We start from the raw sequence: 17,092 nt of genomic DNA, 5'->3' as shown, positions 1-17,092 counted from the left end.
TTGAGACCCTAGAAGCAACCAAGGTGTTCTTCAACAGGTAAATGGATAAACAAACTGTGTGCTATGGACCAAATTGTGTCCCCCCCCAAAATTTATATATTGAAGCCCCCAAGATGACTGCATCCAGAGGTAGGGTGGTCTTTAGGAGGTAATCAAGGTTAAACGAGATTACAAGGGCGGGGCCCTAATCTTCTAGAACTGTGGCCTTGTAAGACTAAGAGATAGGTCTACCTACCTACCTACCTCTCTCTCTCTCCCCCACCTCTTCCTCCTTCCCTCCCTCCTTCCCTTTCCACCCCTCTGCCTCATGAGGACACAGCAAAAAAAGTGGCCATCTATAAGCCAGGAAAAGAAGTCTCAACAGAACCTGACCATGCTGGCACCTATACTTGGACTTCCAGCCTCCAGAACTGTCAGAAAATAAATTTCTGTTGTTTAAGCTTCCCAGGTATTTTGTTATGGGAGCCCAAAAGACACTGTGGTACATCCATACCATGGAATATTATTCAGTGCTGAAAAGAAATGAGCTATCAGGCCATTAAAAATAGAGGGATCTTAAATGCATTTTGCTAAATGAAAGAAGCCAAATTAAAAATGCTACGTACTCTATCATTCCAACAATATGACATTTTGAAAAAGGCAAAACTAGGTGACAGTGAAAAGAACAGTGGTTCTTGGGGCTTTGGAGGAGGGAGGCAGAGACAAATAGGTGGAGCACAGCGGATTTTTTAGGGCAGTGTAACTATCCCATATGATACTGTAATGGTAGATACATGACATTATGCATTTGTCAAAACCCACAGAATGAACAAGAGTGAATCTCTATATAAACTATGGACTTTAGTTAATGATAATGTATCAATACTGGCCCATCAACTGTAACAAATGTACTCCTCTAATGCAAGATGTTACCAATAGGGGAAACTTAGGGGGCGGGGGAACTCTGTACTATCCCCTCTATTATTCTGTAAATCTAAAACTGTACTAAAAGTACACTCTATTAAGTATTAAAAACAATTACATGAAAGAGAATTTCAGCATCCATAAATAAAGTTGTTTTGGAACACAGTCATGCTCAGTTTACATTGTCCATGGCTGCTTTTGTACTACAACTGGCAGAGCTGAGGAGTCAGAACAGAGACCACATGACCACAGAAGCCTAAAATATTTACTATCTAGACCTTTACAGAAAATGTTTATAGGCCCGTTCTAAATTTCATCACCCTACATAAAGGGAAAATGCACATGGGATGCACATCCCATCATAGGCTGTTCTGAGTAAGTCATTTTTAATTATACAAAGTTGTTAAGAGTCACAAGTACTAATTACATAATCTGATTTTAAAAATTTAACTGGCTAGCTTCTAACATAGAAAAAAAAAAAAAAAGTCAAATAAATCAGTGAAGTACTTGAACACCCAAAATGGCAACTCCCAGAAAAAGAATCCATATTCTACTGAGAAATGCTAGCAAACAGTAACCTTTCACTCCAGTGCCTACAAAATCTGTCCTGCTTACTGAACACCTGAGGAAGCAGAATTAAAGTGTTCCACTAAGAAAAGATTGTTAACAGCTTGAAAAGAGAAGCTTGGAAAACCATGGGAAATGGGCATATTCAGGGAGGGGCAGGGCAAGATACCTGAGCTGAGTCAGTGAACCTACTACAAAGAACTGAATGCTCTGTTAAAGAACATTAAGACTAGGAGTCAACTGATCAGATTAGTCAGGAAAATGCAGCCTGGGTAACAGAAGACATAATAATGCTATCAGGAAGTGCCTCACAGTTATAGTTTAAGAAACATCATGAAAATATAATAGTTGACTAGCTGAAAAAACAGATCATAACAACCCAATATACTGAAGTAGATTTGTTAATAACTGGGGGGATCTTGGTGAAAATCAAATCTGTAGAAATAACTTAGGAAAGCAATATAGAATAGTGACTAAGTGCACAGGCTTTGGAGGTAGACAAACCTGCTACTGATCCTGTTTCTGACACTCACTAGCTATAAGACTCTGAGCATTCATTCTCTCTCAGCCTCAGTTTCCTCATCTGTAAAATAACAATACCTCACTGGACTGTTGGGAGGATTAAATAAGATAATGCATGTAAGAGCTAAGCAGGGCACCTGACACAAATAAAGTGCTTACCGGCAATTGTTCCTATTACTACGACTACATTTGGCTTGGGATGTAAGAGCTAAGCAGGGCACCTGACACAAATAAAGTGCTTAACGGCAATTGTTCCTATTACTACGACTACATTTGGCTTGGGAAAATACATTTGGAAGAGATAGTCTAAAGTTTTTCCAACAACTCATAGAAAACCTATCCAAGAATTGAAATAAATCTCTAACACTATGTAATTTAAGAGAAGTTCTGCCCTTGGAAAATCAAATGAGGACTTCAGTTCAACAAACAGAACTGAGATTACACTCTTGCTACTGAGAACGATGGTCCAAGGGGGAAAAAATGAAGGTCAGTCTGGGTTTCCTCCAAATTTTAAAGGTAGTGAAGGGTGTAGGTTCACCGCAGGACACATTCAGGGACGTATACAACCCCAAATTCATACTGAAGCCCAAGAACGGTATTAGTACTGTGTCTCGCAAACAAGGGAGGAATATAAGTTTCTTCTAAACACTTAGATGATAAAGCTTCTCCACTCTCATTTCCACTACATTCCATTCCACTCTTCCTGACCACAAAGCCAAACAAAATATCCATAACAAGAAAATTCATAGTTGTATCCGGAGAGCAATCGGGATTATATCCGTTTATAAGCGTTAGGTCTACGTAATCAGGGACCTGAGGTCAGGTGCTGGGGTGCTTTGCTTCTCTGCCAAGATGGGCATCAGCCTCGATCAATAGTGGAAGTTTCGAGATGAGGACTCACATTCTCTCACACAAACCAAACACGTACACGTACACTCCATGGCAAGCATCTCCCACATCCCACACTCTGAGAAAATAGCTTGCAGCCTTTTTGATGGTCACAGCCATCCTGCCCTAAGCTTCCTAATGACGTCGTTTATCGCCCCACAAAATCATCACCTGGTACTTTCCCAGAGGAAACGGTGAAACACGATAGTAATTCCAATCAGGCAATATTTTACGCTCGCTGTCGCCAGGGCAGAAACCGACAGGTTCTGCTAGACTCTACTAGGACCACGGACGGAAGGAACGAGTGGCCCTCGCTCCCCCGGCAGGGTTCGTCCACACCTGTCACCACAAATGCGCGGAAGTAAGGAGGAAGAAACCTGAAGCCACCCCTGGTACAGTCTCAGATCCCACTCACCCCACTCTTCATCCGGCCGGTGAGGGAGTCCCAGACTAAAAGGTGACTCCATGGTGCCGGCAACGCCAGCCGGCTCCGCCGAAACACACGTTCCCCTGCCCTGGAACTCGGCGACTAATATCTGGGACGGTGGCCGCAGATGGACAAAATACTCCGTAACGCTGACACGACGGTGGCCGAATGAAGACAAATTGCTTCTGCGCGAGTGACGTCAGAGACTAAGCTAATTTTAAGCAAATCTCTGAGTAAATATTTTCCTTTTGGAGGTTTCGGCATTTTCTGTCCCGCTGTTTTAGGGAAAAAGAAAGAGAGGTAATCACTACTTCGGTTAAATAAGATATATTGATATCATTAAAAATGGGGAAAAAAATCCATTCTGAACATACTGGCTCGTCCCCTGAGTATCATTCTCAATACCACAGTGTAGAGATATCAGAACAAAACTAGAGACTAAGAAAGTAAAGTTGGTTTAATTTTTACGAATAACTCACTATCAATGTAAAAATTCTCCGTATACACAAGTGTGTGGAAGGAAAACACACAACTATTTTTACCACATTCGTTTGACCTGCCTCTCCACTGGCACAGTACCTGAGATAAGCAAAAGTACTATGAATTGTACTTCTAGAAAGACTACGTTTATTTAAACAAATTTTAAAAAGTAAATATAAAAGATAAACTCCCCAAAATCAAACTCACCTCCTTAAACATACATTTCTAAAGCATGGTACCTAGTAGTGAAAGTCCAAGCTACCCTACCCTAAGACCTACAATAAGGTAAATTCCCAGTCTTTTTATTACTAAAACTCAAGAAACGGTTTTGTTTAGAAAAATCCACTTACGTCACAAACTCTAACTGAAAATTTTAACTAAGTTTGATGAAGCAGTTTCAAGAACGCTACTTAATAGAATTTCTTTTTAAAGCATTTCAGCAGTTGAATATTTAAAATACCTTAAGAACACATATCCCCAATGGAGAAAAGACAGTCTCTTCAATAAGTGGTGCTGGGAAAACTGGACAGCTACATGTAAAAGAATGAAATGAGAAAACTCCCTTACACCATACACAAAAATAAACTCAAAATGGATTAAAGACCTAAATGTAAGGCCAGACACTATCAAACTCTTAGAGGAAAACATAGGCAGAACACTCTATGACATAAATCACAGCAAGATCCTTTGTGACCCACCTCCTAGAGAAATGGAAATAAAAACAAAAATAAACAAATGGAACATAATGAAACTTAAAAGCTTTTGCACAGCAAAGGAAACCATAAACAAGATGAAAAGACAACCCTCAGAATGGGAGAAAATACTTGCAAACGAAGCAGATTTTAAACAAAGGATTAATCTCCAAAATATACAAGCAGCTCATGCAGCTCAATATCAAAAAAACAACCCAATCCAAAAATGGGCAGAAGACCTAATAGACATTTCTCCAAAGAGGATATACTGATTGCCACAAACACATGAAAGGATGCCCAACATCACTAATCATTAGAGAAATGCAAATCAAAACTACAATGAGGTATCACCTCACACTGGTCAGAATAGCCATCATCAAAAATCTACAAACAATAAATGCTAGGGAGGGTGTGGAGAAAAGGGAACCCTCTTGCACTGTTGGTGGGAATGTAAATTGATACAGCCACTATGGAGAACAGTATGGAGGTTCCTTAACAAACTAAAAATAGAACTACCATATGACCCAGCAATCCCATTACTGGGCATATACCTTGAGAAAACCATAATTCAAAGAGTCAGGTACCACAATATTCATTGCAGCTCTATTTACAATAGCCAGGACATGGAAGCAACCTAAGTGTCCATTGACAGATGAATGGATAAAGATGTGGCACATATATACAATGGAATATTACTCAGCCATAAAAAGAAACGAAACTGAGTTATTTGTAGTGAGGTGGATGGACCTAGAGTCTGTCATACAGAGTGAAGTAAGTCAGAAAGAGAAAAACAAATACCGTATGCTAACGCATATATATGGAATCTAAAAAAAAAAAAAAGTTCTGAAGAACCTAAGGGCAGGACAGGAATAAAGACCCTGAGGTAGAGAATGGATGTGAGGACACAGGGAGGGAGAAGGGTAAACTGGGACGAAGTGAGAGAGAGGCATGGACATATATATACTACCAAATGTAAAATAGGTAACTAGTGGGAAGCAGCTGCATAGCACAGGGAGATCAGCTCAGTGCTTTGTGTCCACCTAGAGGGGTGGGATAGGGAGGGGGGGAGGGAGACGCAAGAGGGAGGAGATATGGGGATATATGTATACATATAGCTGATTCACTTTGTTATACGGCAGCAACTAACACAACATTGTAAAGCAATTATACTCCAATAAAGATGTTTAAAAAAAGAACACGTATCCCTCTAGGACTAAGTGGAATCTTTCCCTAGGTTACTAAACAAAACAAATGCTTCCCAGAATCCTCCAGACTCCTCGTGGCTGGATGATTACTACAGATTACACAATCCCCAATGTACAAAATAGCCCTGGGACCCAAACCCCGAAAAAAATCACGAAATTCCCTTACGTTAAAGGTGATTCCTTCTGTCATCAGCTAACTAATCAGTTTTCATTTCAGGTGCAATTTATAAGATTTTTATCCTTACCCAACTGCAAATTCGAAAATTGGCATAAAACCGAAAATAAAACCAGCAAGAGTCTTCTGTATCCACCAGACAACTTAGTCTTTTTTTAAGAAAATCACCATGACTGAACTCCAATAAGTTTTCATTTTTTTAATTTTCAAAATTTTTATTTTTTATTCAAGTGCAGATAATTACAAAACAAGCATTTGTGTACTTATTGCCAAGAATTAACAAATATTAACTTTTCCATTTTCGTTTCAGATATTTCATAAGAAATTAAACACTGTAGATAAGGTTGAGGTCTGCATTTTCCTCTGCTTCATTTCCCTCCCTCCACATAGACAACTTCCATTATAAATTTTATGGTAATCATTCAAAGCCATTTTTTTATTTTTATCATGTTTAAATATGTGTATAGATACATACATTTAGTGCTGTTTGGGGGTATTTTAATTTACATAAACTTATAGCACTAATGTTCTCCAAGTCACTTTTCTCATTCAACATTACTTTTTGATGATCTGTGTTTTAACTGTTCTATGGTATTTCCTTGAATATATACAATATATAATATAGACTTTTCTCATTTCCCTACTGATGAACATTTGGATTGTTTCAACTTTTGACTGTTATATAAAATATATCCTTCTATGAGTTATCCTTGTGCATATATGCAAGAATGTCTTTAAGATATATGCTGGATCATGCAGTAGGAGTACTGCTATTTGCCAAATTATACCAGTTTACACTCTTGTTAGCAGTGATGAATTCTCACCAACACTAGATGTAGTCAGACTTTTATTCTTTGCCTGTGAAGGGTGTGACTATAATTTACATTTAAATTAAATGTAAATTAAAGAGGTGGTGCATCTTTTCATGTTCATTAAACCTTATTTCCTCTTCTGTGAATTGCCCATTCTTCTCTTTTATAAAATTTCCTATTGGATTTTCTTTCTCTCAATGATGTGTACACCTTTAGATAGTCTATTCATTTAACCCGTATGTATATAGCAAATACCTTCTCTTAGGTTGACACTTGTCTTTGTTTATGGGGTTTTTGTCCTCTAGGTTTTAATTTTAACATAGTCAAATTTATCAAACTTTTGTTAATGATCTCTGCTATTTGTATATTGCATAAGAAATCCTTCCCTCTACTGAGGGAAGTTTTCATAGTTTTATAGTTTCAATTTACACATCCTTTTCTTTAAAAAATTTTTTTTTTAAATTCAGTTATTGCTGGGGTATAGTAACACTATTGACTTTTATAGAGCAATTTTGTATTCAAAAACCTTATTGAATTATGTAATTCTAATATTTTGTCTGTAAATCCTCTAGAATTGTCTGTGTAGACTTACTGTATGCAAACACTAACATTTAAAAATCTATTTTATTTAACATCATCATTTAAAAAATTAATATTTAATATGGAAAATTTCAAACAAACGAGATAAGAATCTGTCACTTGCAGGAATTCCCTGGTGGTCCAGTGGTTAGGACTCTGCCCTTTCAGGGCTGAGCACTTTCACTGCCTCACTGCTGGTGTCCGGGTTCAATCCCTGGTTAGGCAACTAAGATCCTGCCGTGCGGCGCAGCCAAAAAAAAAGAGAATTTTTTATTTGTCCTGTATAATTTCTCACTTTGTGATTCTGCTGATTGTGATATCTAGGGGCTTGATTGGTTTTGTTTTTTTGTTTCCTCATTTGTTTTTGCAAAATTTTTTCCTGGAAACTTTTTTTTAAATACAAGGAAACATTTTCAATTATCATTAAGAAATGTGCTGTTTGTAGTTTTTTTTTTTTGTATGCACATTGTTTAAGGAAGCTTCCTTCCATTCTAGTTACCTTTTTTTTTGTCATAAATATTGAATGTTATCAAATACTTTTTCTTTCATTTATTCATTTGCTTTCAACTTAAACCCTTGGCAGAGAAATAAAATTTGAAAGAATGTTATGTCTAGATCCATACCTAGGACTTTACTCTGGCATCTGGTAATGTCTCTTCCCACAGGTTAAGAATCCATGATGCCAAAGTGATGTGCTCAGCCACGACACATGGTCCCTTTCTAGACACACTTCTGACAACCAACTAGCCCAAATAGCTCCAAGCCTTGCTCAGGCCTCTGACAGAACTGTGCCAATAGTGTATGCCAGGAGTGTAGACAGAGCTTAGAAATGTGAGGTGGGGAGTCCACATATACGTATACACCACGGTCCGCATGAACAAATCCAGGGGTGGGAAAAGGGGGGCAGTCTGTAGGTCAGGGGCCAACTCTCACTGCATTGCCATATTTTGTCATGAAACTCCATGAAGTCAGAGAATTCTAAATTCAAACCTTGTCTTCCAGGTCATTATGAAGATATATTTGTCAAGAGAAAAAAACATTTTATTTAATAGTTTGGTAGCTTTATTTATAACTTTTAAGAGAAATAGAATGTAGGCCTCAATTTGTACCCTGCAAATGTTGGTGGGATGCCTGACTAGTGAATTTATAGCTTACTTAAAAACTGCATTTCATCAGTACTATTAGATTTTACAACCTGATTGACATTTTTAGTATGACATCTTTAAGACAAATACCACCCTGAACAGTGAACCCAAATATTAGAATATAGAGGTTAAAAGCTCAGATTTTGGAGTAAGCCAAATCTTGCTTCTAATCTAGGTTCATTTGCTATGTAACTTTGAGGAAGTGACTTAATCTTTCTGAGCCTCAATTTCACCTGTAAAATGGGAATAATAGGATCTATCTCACGGCTGTTTTGAGGATTAAATCAAATACACATAAAGTGTTTAGGATAGTGACCGGCACGTAAGTGCTCAATAAACTGCAGCTATTTTAAGGGAAAGGTTTTTTTTCTTAAGAATGCTAATTTTAAAAAAATGTTTATTTGGCTGCGTCGGGTCTTAGGTGCAGCACGCAGGATCTTCATTGCAGCACGCAGGATTCTCTCTAGTTGTGGCGCACGGGCTCTAGAGCGCATGAGTTCAGTAGTTGTGGCACGCGGGCTCCAGAGCCTGCGGGCTTTGTTGCTCCGCGGCACGTGGGATCTTAGTTCCCCAATCAGAGATTGAACCCACATCCCCTGCATTGGAAGGTGGATTCTTAACCACTGGACCACCAGGGAAGTCCCTTTAAGGGAAAATGTTGACTGCTACTAGCTAGGCACTATACTAAGTTCTTTATCTGCAGTGTATCACAAAAATCCTTGTAATAACCCAGATACTACTGTTATCTCCATTTTATGTAAAAAGAAATTAAAGCTAATGCAAATGATCTTTCAACAACCCTGTCAGGACAGCAGAACATATATTAATCCCATTTTGTGAAGATGAGAAATGACTCCCAATTTTCAAAAGACCTGCTCACTTCCAGGAAGATGGTGATCAGTAGAGCCAGAATTATTAGAGCCACTCGCTGACTTCTACTTCAGTACTGTTTTCACTGTACCACACTGCCTCTGAAGGTTAATATTGCTATTTTCAACAAATGTGTAAATTCAAATGTTTTACATTGATATCCCTAAATATTAAAAAGAAAGTATTCCTTTTTTGTTATTTTGAGAACAAAGGCATAATGGATTTACCCCACTCCCAAAATAAAACATTAAAAAGACTTTAAATCTGAAAATCTTGTTAGTGGATGTTTCACAAAACTTCAAAATTTACATAAAGAAAAGTCAAGTATCCCCAAATCATTCCTCCTTGGCAAATACCAATTATCTTTCAAAAAAGATACTATTTTGTCAATGTCTCCTGGCTAGAATATAAATTACAAGGCAGAGGTTTTATCTAGTTTGTTCAATGTATCACCTAGAATCGTGTACATAAAAGGTGCTTAGTAAATATTTACTGAATTAACAATTATAAATTCAAATAAAATCTATGTAATTTTCTCTGTGATAGATGCCACAGTGTTATGGATAGGTATTAGCTTGAACCATATACAAAACTACTGCTACTCAATTACTTTTCACCTACAAAGAGGCAATTTCATATGGTTCAACCTAAATGTTTTTAAAAAGCTTTCTGGAGTATAACATTACAAAGTAAAGAAGTAAACAGATATTGTGAAAGCTAAGACAGAAATGGAGAAATTTTTTCTCCTAAGAAAAATGTATTATACGAAAGCTGCCAAAGGCTTCAGGTCCTATGCTGAGATATTCTCAAGAATCATCTATAACACTCCCACACTTTTAAAGAGGATCATGATTCACATTTAAAATAACTCCCTTTGTGGTGTTTATGCACATATACACTTACATGTGTAAATATGAAAAACGTATTAAGAACATGGACTATATTTCTCTTTATTAGCTAATTCTGATTTCATGTAAATGTTCAAGTATCTAATTAGGTATAATTCTAACTATTATCAATGAGTAAAATAAATTCCAGTCTCCAGAGATCACATTAAAAAGCTAATCTGGACATATTACCTTTTCCAATACTCAACACATCAGGCTAAAAAAGGTGATTGAAATGTAGTTACTCCACATTTAATTTTCTTCATCATTAGAAATATACCTAACATTAATACATTTCTTTAAGTAGATTACTTCAAAAAGTATCATAGGAAAACCACATTTTAGTCAGTGTTTTACTGATGTCCTTTTCTTCTACATTTCCAAGAAAAACCCAGACTAATGTAGCTTTACTAATGTCCCTTAAAAGAGAGAAAGAGAAATGTCAAAATATGTCCAAACAAATCTGCTTTACATTTCTAGAAATAAAAGAATGTCACTTAAACATGAGTTTCTAATTTTTATACACAATTTTGTCCATCTAGACCTTAAGATTACATAACTAACATTCCAAAAATCACAACTTTTAAATATATATGAAATAAAGAAAGTATCTGGGTTATAGAAGATCTTAATATCAAATAAAGTGTAATTTACATGATTAAAAAGTTTTGATTTCCATTCTACTTAAATAGTGTAAGAAGCTGACAAAGTATAGTTTCTAAGTCACATCAAGTGATTTTTATCTTCTCATATTTCAAATGAAATGTTAATGGCCTAAAAACTAAACAATCTGCCATGAATGACAATAAGCAAGGGTAGCACATATCATCAGCAAGTTATCAAATGTCGCAAGTTTATATTTTTCTTGTTTGTGATCCCCAAACTGGCAGCATTTTCATTTCATCCACTCTGTTCTTATGTATTTGAAAAGCAGGTGTTATCCATCTACCACATGAGCACTGTTCACCATACCAGTTGAAAGAACCCAACTTGGCATTGCATTTGGGGCAAAGAAGCTGAAATAAAATAAATGTGTTACTTCATTCATTCACTTTTATACAAAACAAATAATTATCTTTGGTAATATATGATATAAAAACAGGTAAGACATGGCTCATACCTTCAAGGAGTTGACCTAATCAGTGAGATGTAAATGGCAATTTACTGTAATAGATAGTAGACTACAATAACTGTGTAAGAAGTATGTTGTACTCTGGGAGTTTAGAGGAGGAATAGATTAATTCCAGCATTAAGGGAGAAAGGTGAAGGTTGAGATGTGAAACAGAAGGTTATGTGACTGTTCTGTGACTGTGGCACATGTGTTGGCTTTTAAATCATCGACGAGCTATATAGAAAGTCTGGGCATAAAACTCAGGAACTAGAATTGATTACATAAATATCTTAAATTTTAGTTTGACAAAATATACCACATTCCTCAAAACAATTAAACATAGAGTTACTATATGATCCAGTAATTCCACTTCTAGGTATATACCCAAAAGAGATAAAAGCAGGGACTCAAACAGATATTTGTATACCCATGTTCATAGCAGCATTATTCACAATACCCAAAGGGAAGAAGCAACCCAAATGTCCGTGGATAGATGAATGGATAAACAAAATGTGGTAGCCTATACATAAAATGGAATACTATTCAGCACTAAAAAGGAAGGAACCTCTGATACATGCTATAACATGGGTGAACCTTGAGGACATTAGGCCAAGTGCAATAAGCCAGTCACAAAAGGACAAATATATGTGTAATTCCACTTTATGAGGTACCTGGAGTAGTCAAATTCATAAAGACAGAAAGTAGAATGGTGGTTGCCAGGGCCTGGCGGGGGTGGTATGGGGAATTAGTGTTTAATGGGTATGGCATTTCAGTTGGGGAAGATGGTGGTGACGGTTGCACAACAATGTGAATGTTCTCAATGCTACTGAATTATACACTTAAAAATAGTTAAAATGGTAAATTTATGTTATGAATATTTTACCACAATTTAAAAAACCCACATTCACAATATATGTATGTCATTTATGCTGTATACCTTCAACTTATACAGTGCTGCATGTCAATTATATCTCAAAAAACTGAAGAAAAAAATGTATCACAAAGCTGAGATAAGCAACAGACTGGAGAAAATATCTGCAATATACTACACGAAACTCTAGACTATATAAAGAACTCCTACAAATCCATTAGAAAAAGACAAAACTCACAGAAAAATGGGCCAAGGACATGAAGGAAATTTACTGTAAAAGAAATATAAATGGCTCATAAGTATATAAAGATGTTGGTCTCAGTAGTAGTCATGGAGATTCAAATTAAAACATTTTAGGATTAACATTTTTCATTTCACAGACTGACAGATTGACAAAACCTTACCAATTTTACAATATCCATTATGTCAAGGGTATGGGGAAATGAGTACATGCATTCAACACTAGTGAAAGGCAAATTTGTATGGGCATTGTTAATGTCAGCCCAGACTATCAGTAATATTTAAAATGCACACACTCCTCAAGCCAGGAATTCCACTTTTAGGTATATATTCTATAAGAAAATTCAAATAAGTGTACAAAGAAGTATGCACAAATGTGATCTAGAATATTTCACAAAAGCGCCTTTATCTTGTGTGTTTTCCAGGTTAAATAAAAGCAGCAAGGGAATTCCCTGGCAGTCCAGTGGTTAAGATTCCACACTGCCACTGCCGAGGGCCCAGGTTCAATCCCTGGTTGGGGAACTAGGATCCCACAAGCTGCAAGGCACGCCCAAAAAAACAATAAACAAAAGCAGCAAGGCAAAAGCACAAGCCACAAAAGAAAAAAACAGATAAAGTGGACTTCAACAAATAATATCATCAAGAATGGGAAGTGACTGCTGTACAAGGTATATTTGGTAGCGATAAAAATGGTGATAGTTGCAAAAACCTCTGTGAATATACTAAAAACCACTGAATTGTACACTTTCAATGGGTAAATTATATGGTAAGTGAATTATACCTCAATAAAGCAGCATTATCTGAAACCGTGGGTTTGAATATAGGGTACCTCTTTCTAGGCAAGACACTAACTAATGCAAACTAAGTTTCCTCACATATAAAATGTGAATATATATGTGCTCGATTTTATAAAGTTAGTGTATTCTTCAAATGAAATAATACAGTGAAAAGGTTTCATAAAATACTCACCATACAAACTTATACAAACTTTAAACATCATTATATCTTAGATTTAGAATATCTTTAGATTAATATCATGTAAACCTAAAGAATTGTGGCTGTCACAGGATGCTCATATGAGCTGCATTCTTTAGAATTAACAGGAAATGAAAAAGAATCTCATAACAAACATACAAAACTGAAAGATCAAGAAAACAAATACACGGAGCCAAAAGAGAAAAAAAGGAAGATTAAGAAGAAATTTAAAATCTAATTTTAAAATCCGTGATTTGCCCTACTTCTTACAAAGTTCAAGTTTTGTTAAATATATTCTAATTAGTTTGTTAGTCTTAATTTGAAAAAATACAAACAATAGCCTTAAAAGGAATTAATTAACTTAGACCAACAGCTTTCCACCAAAAGTGGTTCACTATTTTACGTCAGCTGGTTTTTATTTGACTAATTTATCTTTGATAAAGTCTTGTCTACATTAGAAAGATATTAAACTTTAGAAAGAAAGCAGTTAAGATGGAGTAAAATGCTAGTTAAAATATGGTTTAAAATGAAAGGAACAAAATATAGATGACATAAAACCGTAGAAAGTAAAATGTGTTCTCACCTGTCCATCCATCACTCCCAACAAAGTGGATTCCATCCACTGCACAGGTTCAATGAAATAAGATGTACACTGAGCCTGACTCCCTGTAGTAAGCATGAGGGATGGTGTCATTCTCTTGTGGGCAAAGGCTATAGGACCACTTCCTTCATTATGATCCAAAATGCTAGAACTTCGAAATAAAGATCGCCTGCAACCCCCAAACAAACAAAAACATTAATGACTTGCAAAAGGATGAAAAAATAGATTAAATGTGCAGTATTTCTTAGGGGGCAAATTAATATAACATTGATTATGCTACTTTAATTTTCAATAACCTCAAGTAACCACATTACTTTTACTTTTAAGAATTCATATTCTTCTTGAAACCAGATTTGAATATGAAATTTCTGTATTATTCAATTAAACAAATTCCTCCTACAAGATTTTAAGAAACTGAAACTTTCAGTACTTTTCAGCTACTGAGACAAAATAAAATCTCCAGAGGATACAAAATATTTTACCTGCACTTTCTACATTTGTAGAGAACCCCATCTTTCAATCCTTGTGTAATGGCGGATGGGTCAACAGCAAAGAGTTCTTGAGGTAAGTTCTGCAATTCTACATGACACAAAATGTATCCATTTGTCAAAATCAACTCTGCATTTTCAGACAAAATTCAGCTAATGTCAAATTGAGGCAAGTAGTGCTAACTTCAGAAATTAAAAAAAAAAAAAAATTGTCCATTGTTGAGAAATCAGGATGAGGTAGGAGGGCACAGTGATCAAGCCCTTGGGTTCCAGGCACAGATTGCCTGAGTTCAAATTCAAGCCAGCCACTTACAAACCTTGTGACCCTGAACAAGCTATTTCTTGCTAAACCATGGTTTCAAAAGGAAATAAAAGTACCTATCTCAAGGGATTGCTGGAAAAAGAGATAATGCACCTGAAACATTTGGTGTCAGAGTAAAACAGCATCTGGAAAGGACTGAACACATACTACCAATTATTACTCACCTGGATACTTCTCTGTAACCTTTTGTAAACGATACTGTTTATAAACTGCACTAGAGGTATCTACTTCACATCCCATTGCCTGGTATAATTTCAGTTGCCACTCAAACCCCTCATTCATCCTGCAAGGACAAACAAACATAGAGTTAATTTTTCTTTAAATAAATAAAATCACATCACAAAAGCAGAATTATTACTACGACAAAAAACTCACTTAGCCTCTGGTTTGATAGTCTTAAGGTTTTCATAGGCTTTTTCAAAGGTAAGTTGGTCAGTCTTCATCATAAAAGCAGTCATTACAGCCACACTTCGACTGACCCCTGCGTGACTGAAAAAGAAACCTTTAAAATATCAAATAGCAACAATTAAAAAAACCCAAAAAAACCCAGCCCCCCATTAACGGTAAAGTTCAGTTCCACTTCTTGTTTGCTTCTTCTACTCAAATAAACCTTTTGCCTCTGAATTACCATGGCTGTACAAAAGAATTATTCCCTTATTTCCTTATTCATTTTGAATTCTGAACCATATGAAGGTATTACGTATTCAAAAATAATTACACTAATTTTTTTTAACATTTTATAATGGCTTCAGAAAAAATCTAAACTCCTTTGCTGGCTTAAGGGCCCTGGAGATCTGATCCCAGACTTCTTTCCCTTTTATCACTACCTTATGTCCTTTATGTAATATTTAGAACAAATGCTGGCAGTAAAAGTGCTGGCTCAATAAATGTAAACTATCGTTATTCCACTCTTTTTGCCATTGCTATCACCTACGCCATCTTTCCCCTAGGGATGGCTTAGGGATCCTTTGCGTCCTAACCAATTTTTCTCTCCCCAAACTTCCCCTACATCAGCCACCACGGCTCAAACAAAAGCAATGAAAAACATCTCCTCTTCCTCTGAAGTTTGAATAACCTTAACCTTTGTTAATCTCTTACTACACACCTCGCATCCTAGTCTGCATTACAATAATCTGGGTATGTGTCTGGCTTCTCGTGAACAGATTTAACCTCTGTAGGTGCAGGGACTTTGTCATTCACCTGAAGATTCCTCCTACCTCCGAAACAAAACTCAGCGGCTGCAGAATGAACCAACACAAACTGAATGAATGAAAGCCTGCACGCCATCAGGGGCCCGCCTCCTGCCCGATCCTCTCTCAGACACAAGCCTGTGCGAGAGGGAGGAGGAGGAGGTTCTAGTGGCTGACAGCCCCTTCGTCCTCTTCTGGGGCCTGGGAGAAGGGTGAGGGGGGGCAGGCTGGAAGCGTGGCGGGGTTGCTCTCCCCACGGACCCGGCCACTCACCAATGCACCAGCACCGCGCGGCCCTCGGCGCGGGCCTGGCCGAGGAAGGCCACGCACCGGTCCAGATGGCTAAGCAGGTCGGTCTCGGGTTTGTCCAGCGCTGGCACGAAGAGACTCCGTAGACCCTCGACCCCAGCCCCCGTGTTGAAGTTGGGCTCCTCCGAGTCCACCGTCAGCACGGCCGTGATGCCCGCCTCTCTCAGGTGGTCCGGCTCCGCGACTGCCGCAGCTCCACCCAGGAACAGCCCCGGCCGCACCTCCAGCATGTGCTCAGCGGAGCTGGCCCGGGTCCGGCTGCCGGCCGTTCGCTCGCAGCCATGGCTCCCGTACTGAGGCTCCAACATGGCGGCGCCCGGAGGCCGGACTGCGGAGGGCCCTACCATCGAGTAGGGGGTCGGCTAGAACGTCCTTCATCTAGGACCAGCCGGCCTGAGTTGCGCCGCCGCTCCCTCGGGGGACCACGTCGACCGCGGGAATGTGGATTTACTGGGGGAAGGTGACGTAACTGCGGCTGGGGCGGAGCTAAACCTCGTTGAAAACCACTTCTGGACCCTTGTCTCTACCCGGCTACCCCAACTTGGTGGGAGAGGATAAACTAACGCTAATACAGGGCTTCTCAGGCTCTTAGTGTTGAGATTTTCTGGATTTTCTGCAGGAGCAGAAAATGGACTCAAACTGAAATGATGGTCCCATCAACTGAATCAGCAGCATAATTTTATGCATTTGAAATAAAACATTTTTTCAATGCTTCAGAAGCCATTTGTTTGTAGTTCTTCTCTTGTGACTATTTTTCCTTTTTTTTTTCTTTTTGTTCCGTTTTTTATTGGTATGTGAATCCTTTTCTTGTTGATGTATACTGTTCTATATAC

General features: G+C 37.7%; 2 protein-coding genes across 3 annotated transcripts in view; both read right to left on the bottom strand.

Annotated features, from left to right (window-relative positions):
* Positions 1 to 3,420, bottom strand: part of ATF6 (activating transcription factor 6) — a 224,106-nt gene extending 220,686 nt beyond the window's left edge. Inside the window, exon 1 of one of the 2 annotated variants that reach the window (XM_036844324.1) lies at positions 3,296 to 3,420. In XM_036844324.1, the coding sequence (XP_036700219.1) occupies positions 3,296 to 3,347 (52 nt within the window). In that variant the 5' untranslated portion in view covers positions 3,348 to 3,420. The remainder of the gene's footprint in view (positions 1 to 3,295) is intronic. The other variant, XM_036844316.1, reaches the window with a different exon arrangement.
* Positions 3,421 to 8,955: 5,535 nt separating this feature from the next.
* On the bottom strand, positions 8,956 to 16,888 carry DUSP12 (dual specificity phosphatase 12). The gene is made up of 6 exons (XM_036830164.1): positions 16,224 to 16,888; positions 15,136 to 15,249; positions 14,925 to 15,043; positions 14,433 to 14,529; positions 13,933 to 14,119; positions 8,956 to 11,168 (listed from the first exon to the last, which is right to left on the bottom strand). The coding sequence occupies exons 1-6, from the start codon at positions 16,604 to 16,606 to the stop codon at positions 11,007 to 11,009; spliced, it is 1,062 nt and encodes a 353-aa protein (XP_036686059.1). The 5' UTR covers positions 16,607 to 16,888; the 3' UTR covers positions 8,956 to 11,006.
* Between the last annotated feature and the right edge of the window lie 204 nt (positions 16,889 to 17,092).

Source organism: Balaenoptera musculus, chromosome 1 (assembly GCF_009873245.2).
Source record: "Balaenoptera musculus isolate JJ_BM4_2016_0621 chromosome 1, mBalMus1.pri.v3, whole genome shotgun sequence".
Classification (NCBI taxonomy): Eukaryota; Metazoa; Chordata; class Mammalia; order Artiodactyla; family Balaenopteridae; genus Balaenoptera; species Balaenoptera musculus.
The sequence above is the reverse complement of the archived record's forward strand: the minus strand, read 5'-3'. Positions and strand labels throughout refer to the sequence as shown.

Bases quoted from the DNA above. Each gene is read 5' to 3' on its own strand.
- DUSP12 (XM_036830164.1), bottom strand. From the start codon at position 16,606: ATGGTAGGGCCCTCCGCAGTCCGGCCTCCGGGCGCCGCCATGTTGGAG. The intron at 15,044-15,135 runs GTGAGTTTTTTG...TTGTCCTTGCAG, and splicing joins ACTATCAAACCAGAGGCTAA to GATGAATGAGGGGTTTGAGT. The intron at 14,120-14,432 runs GTAAAATATTTT...TGGGGGTTGCAG, and splicing joins TACAAATGTAGAAAGTGCAG to GCGATCTTTATTTCGAAGTT.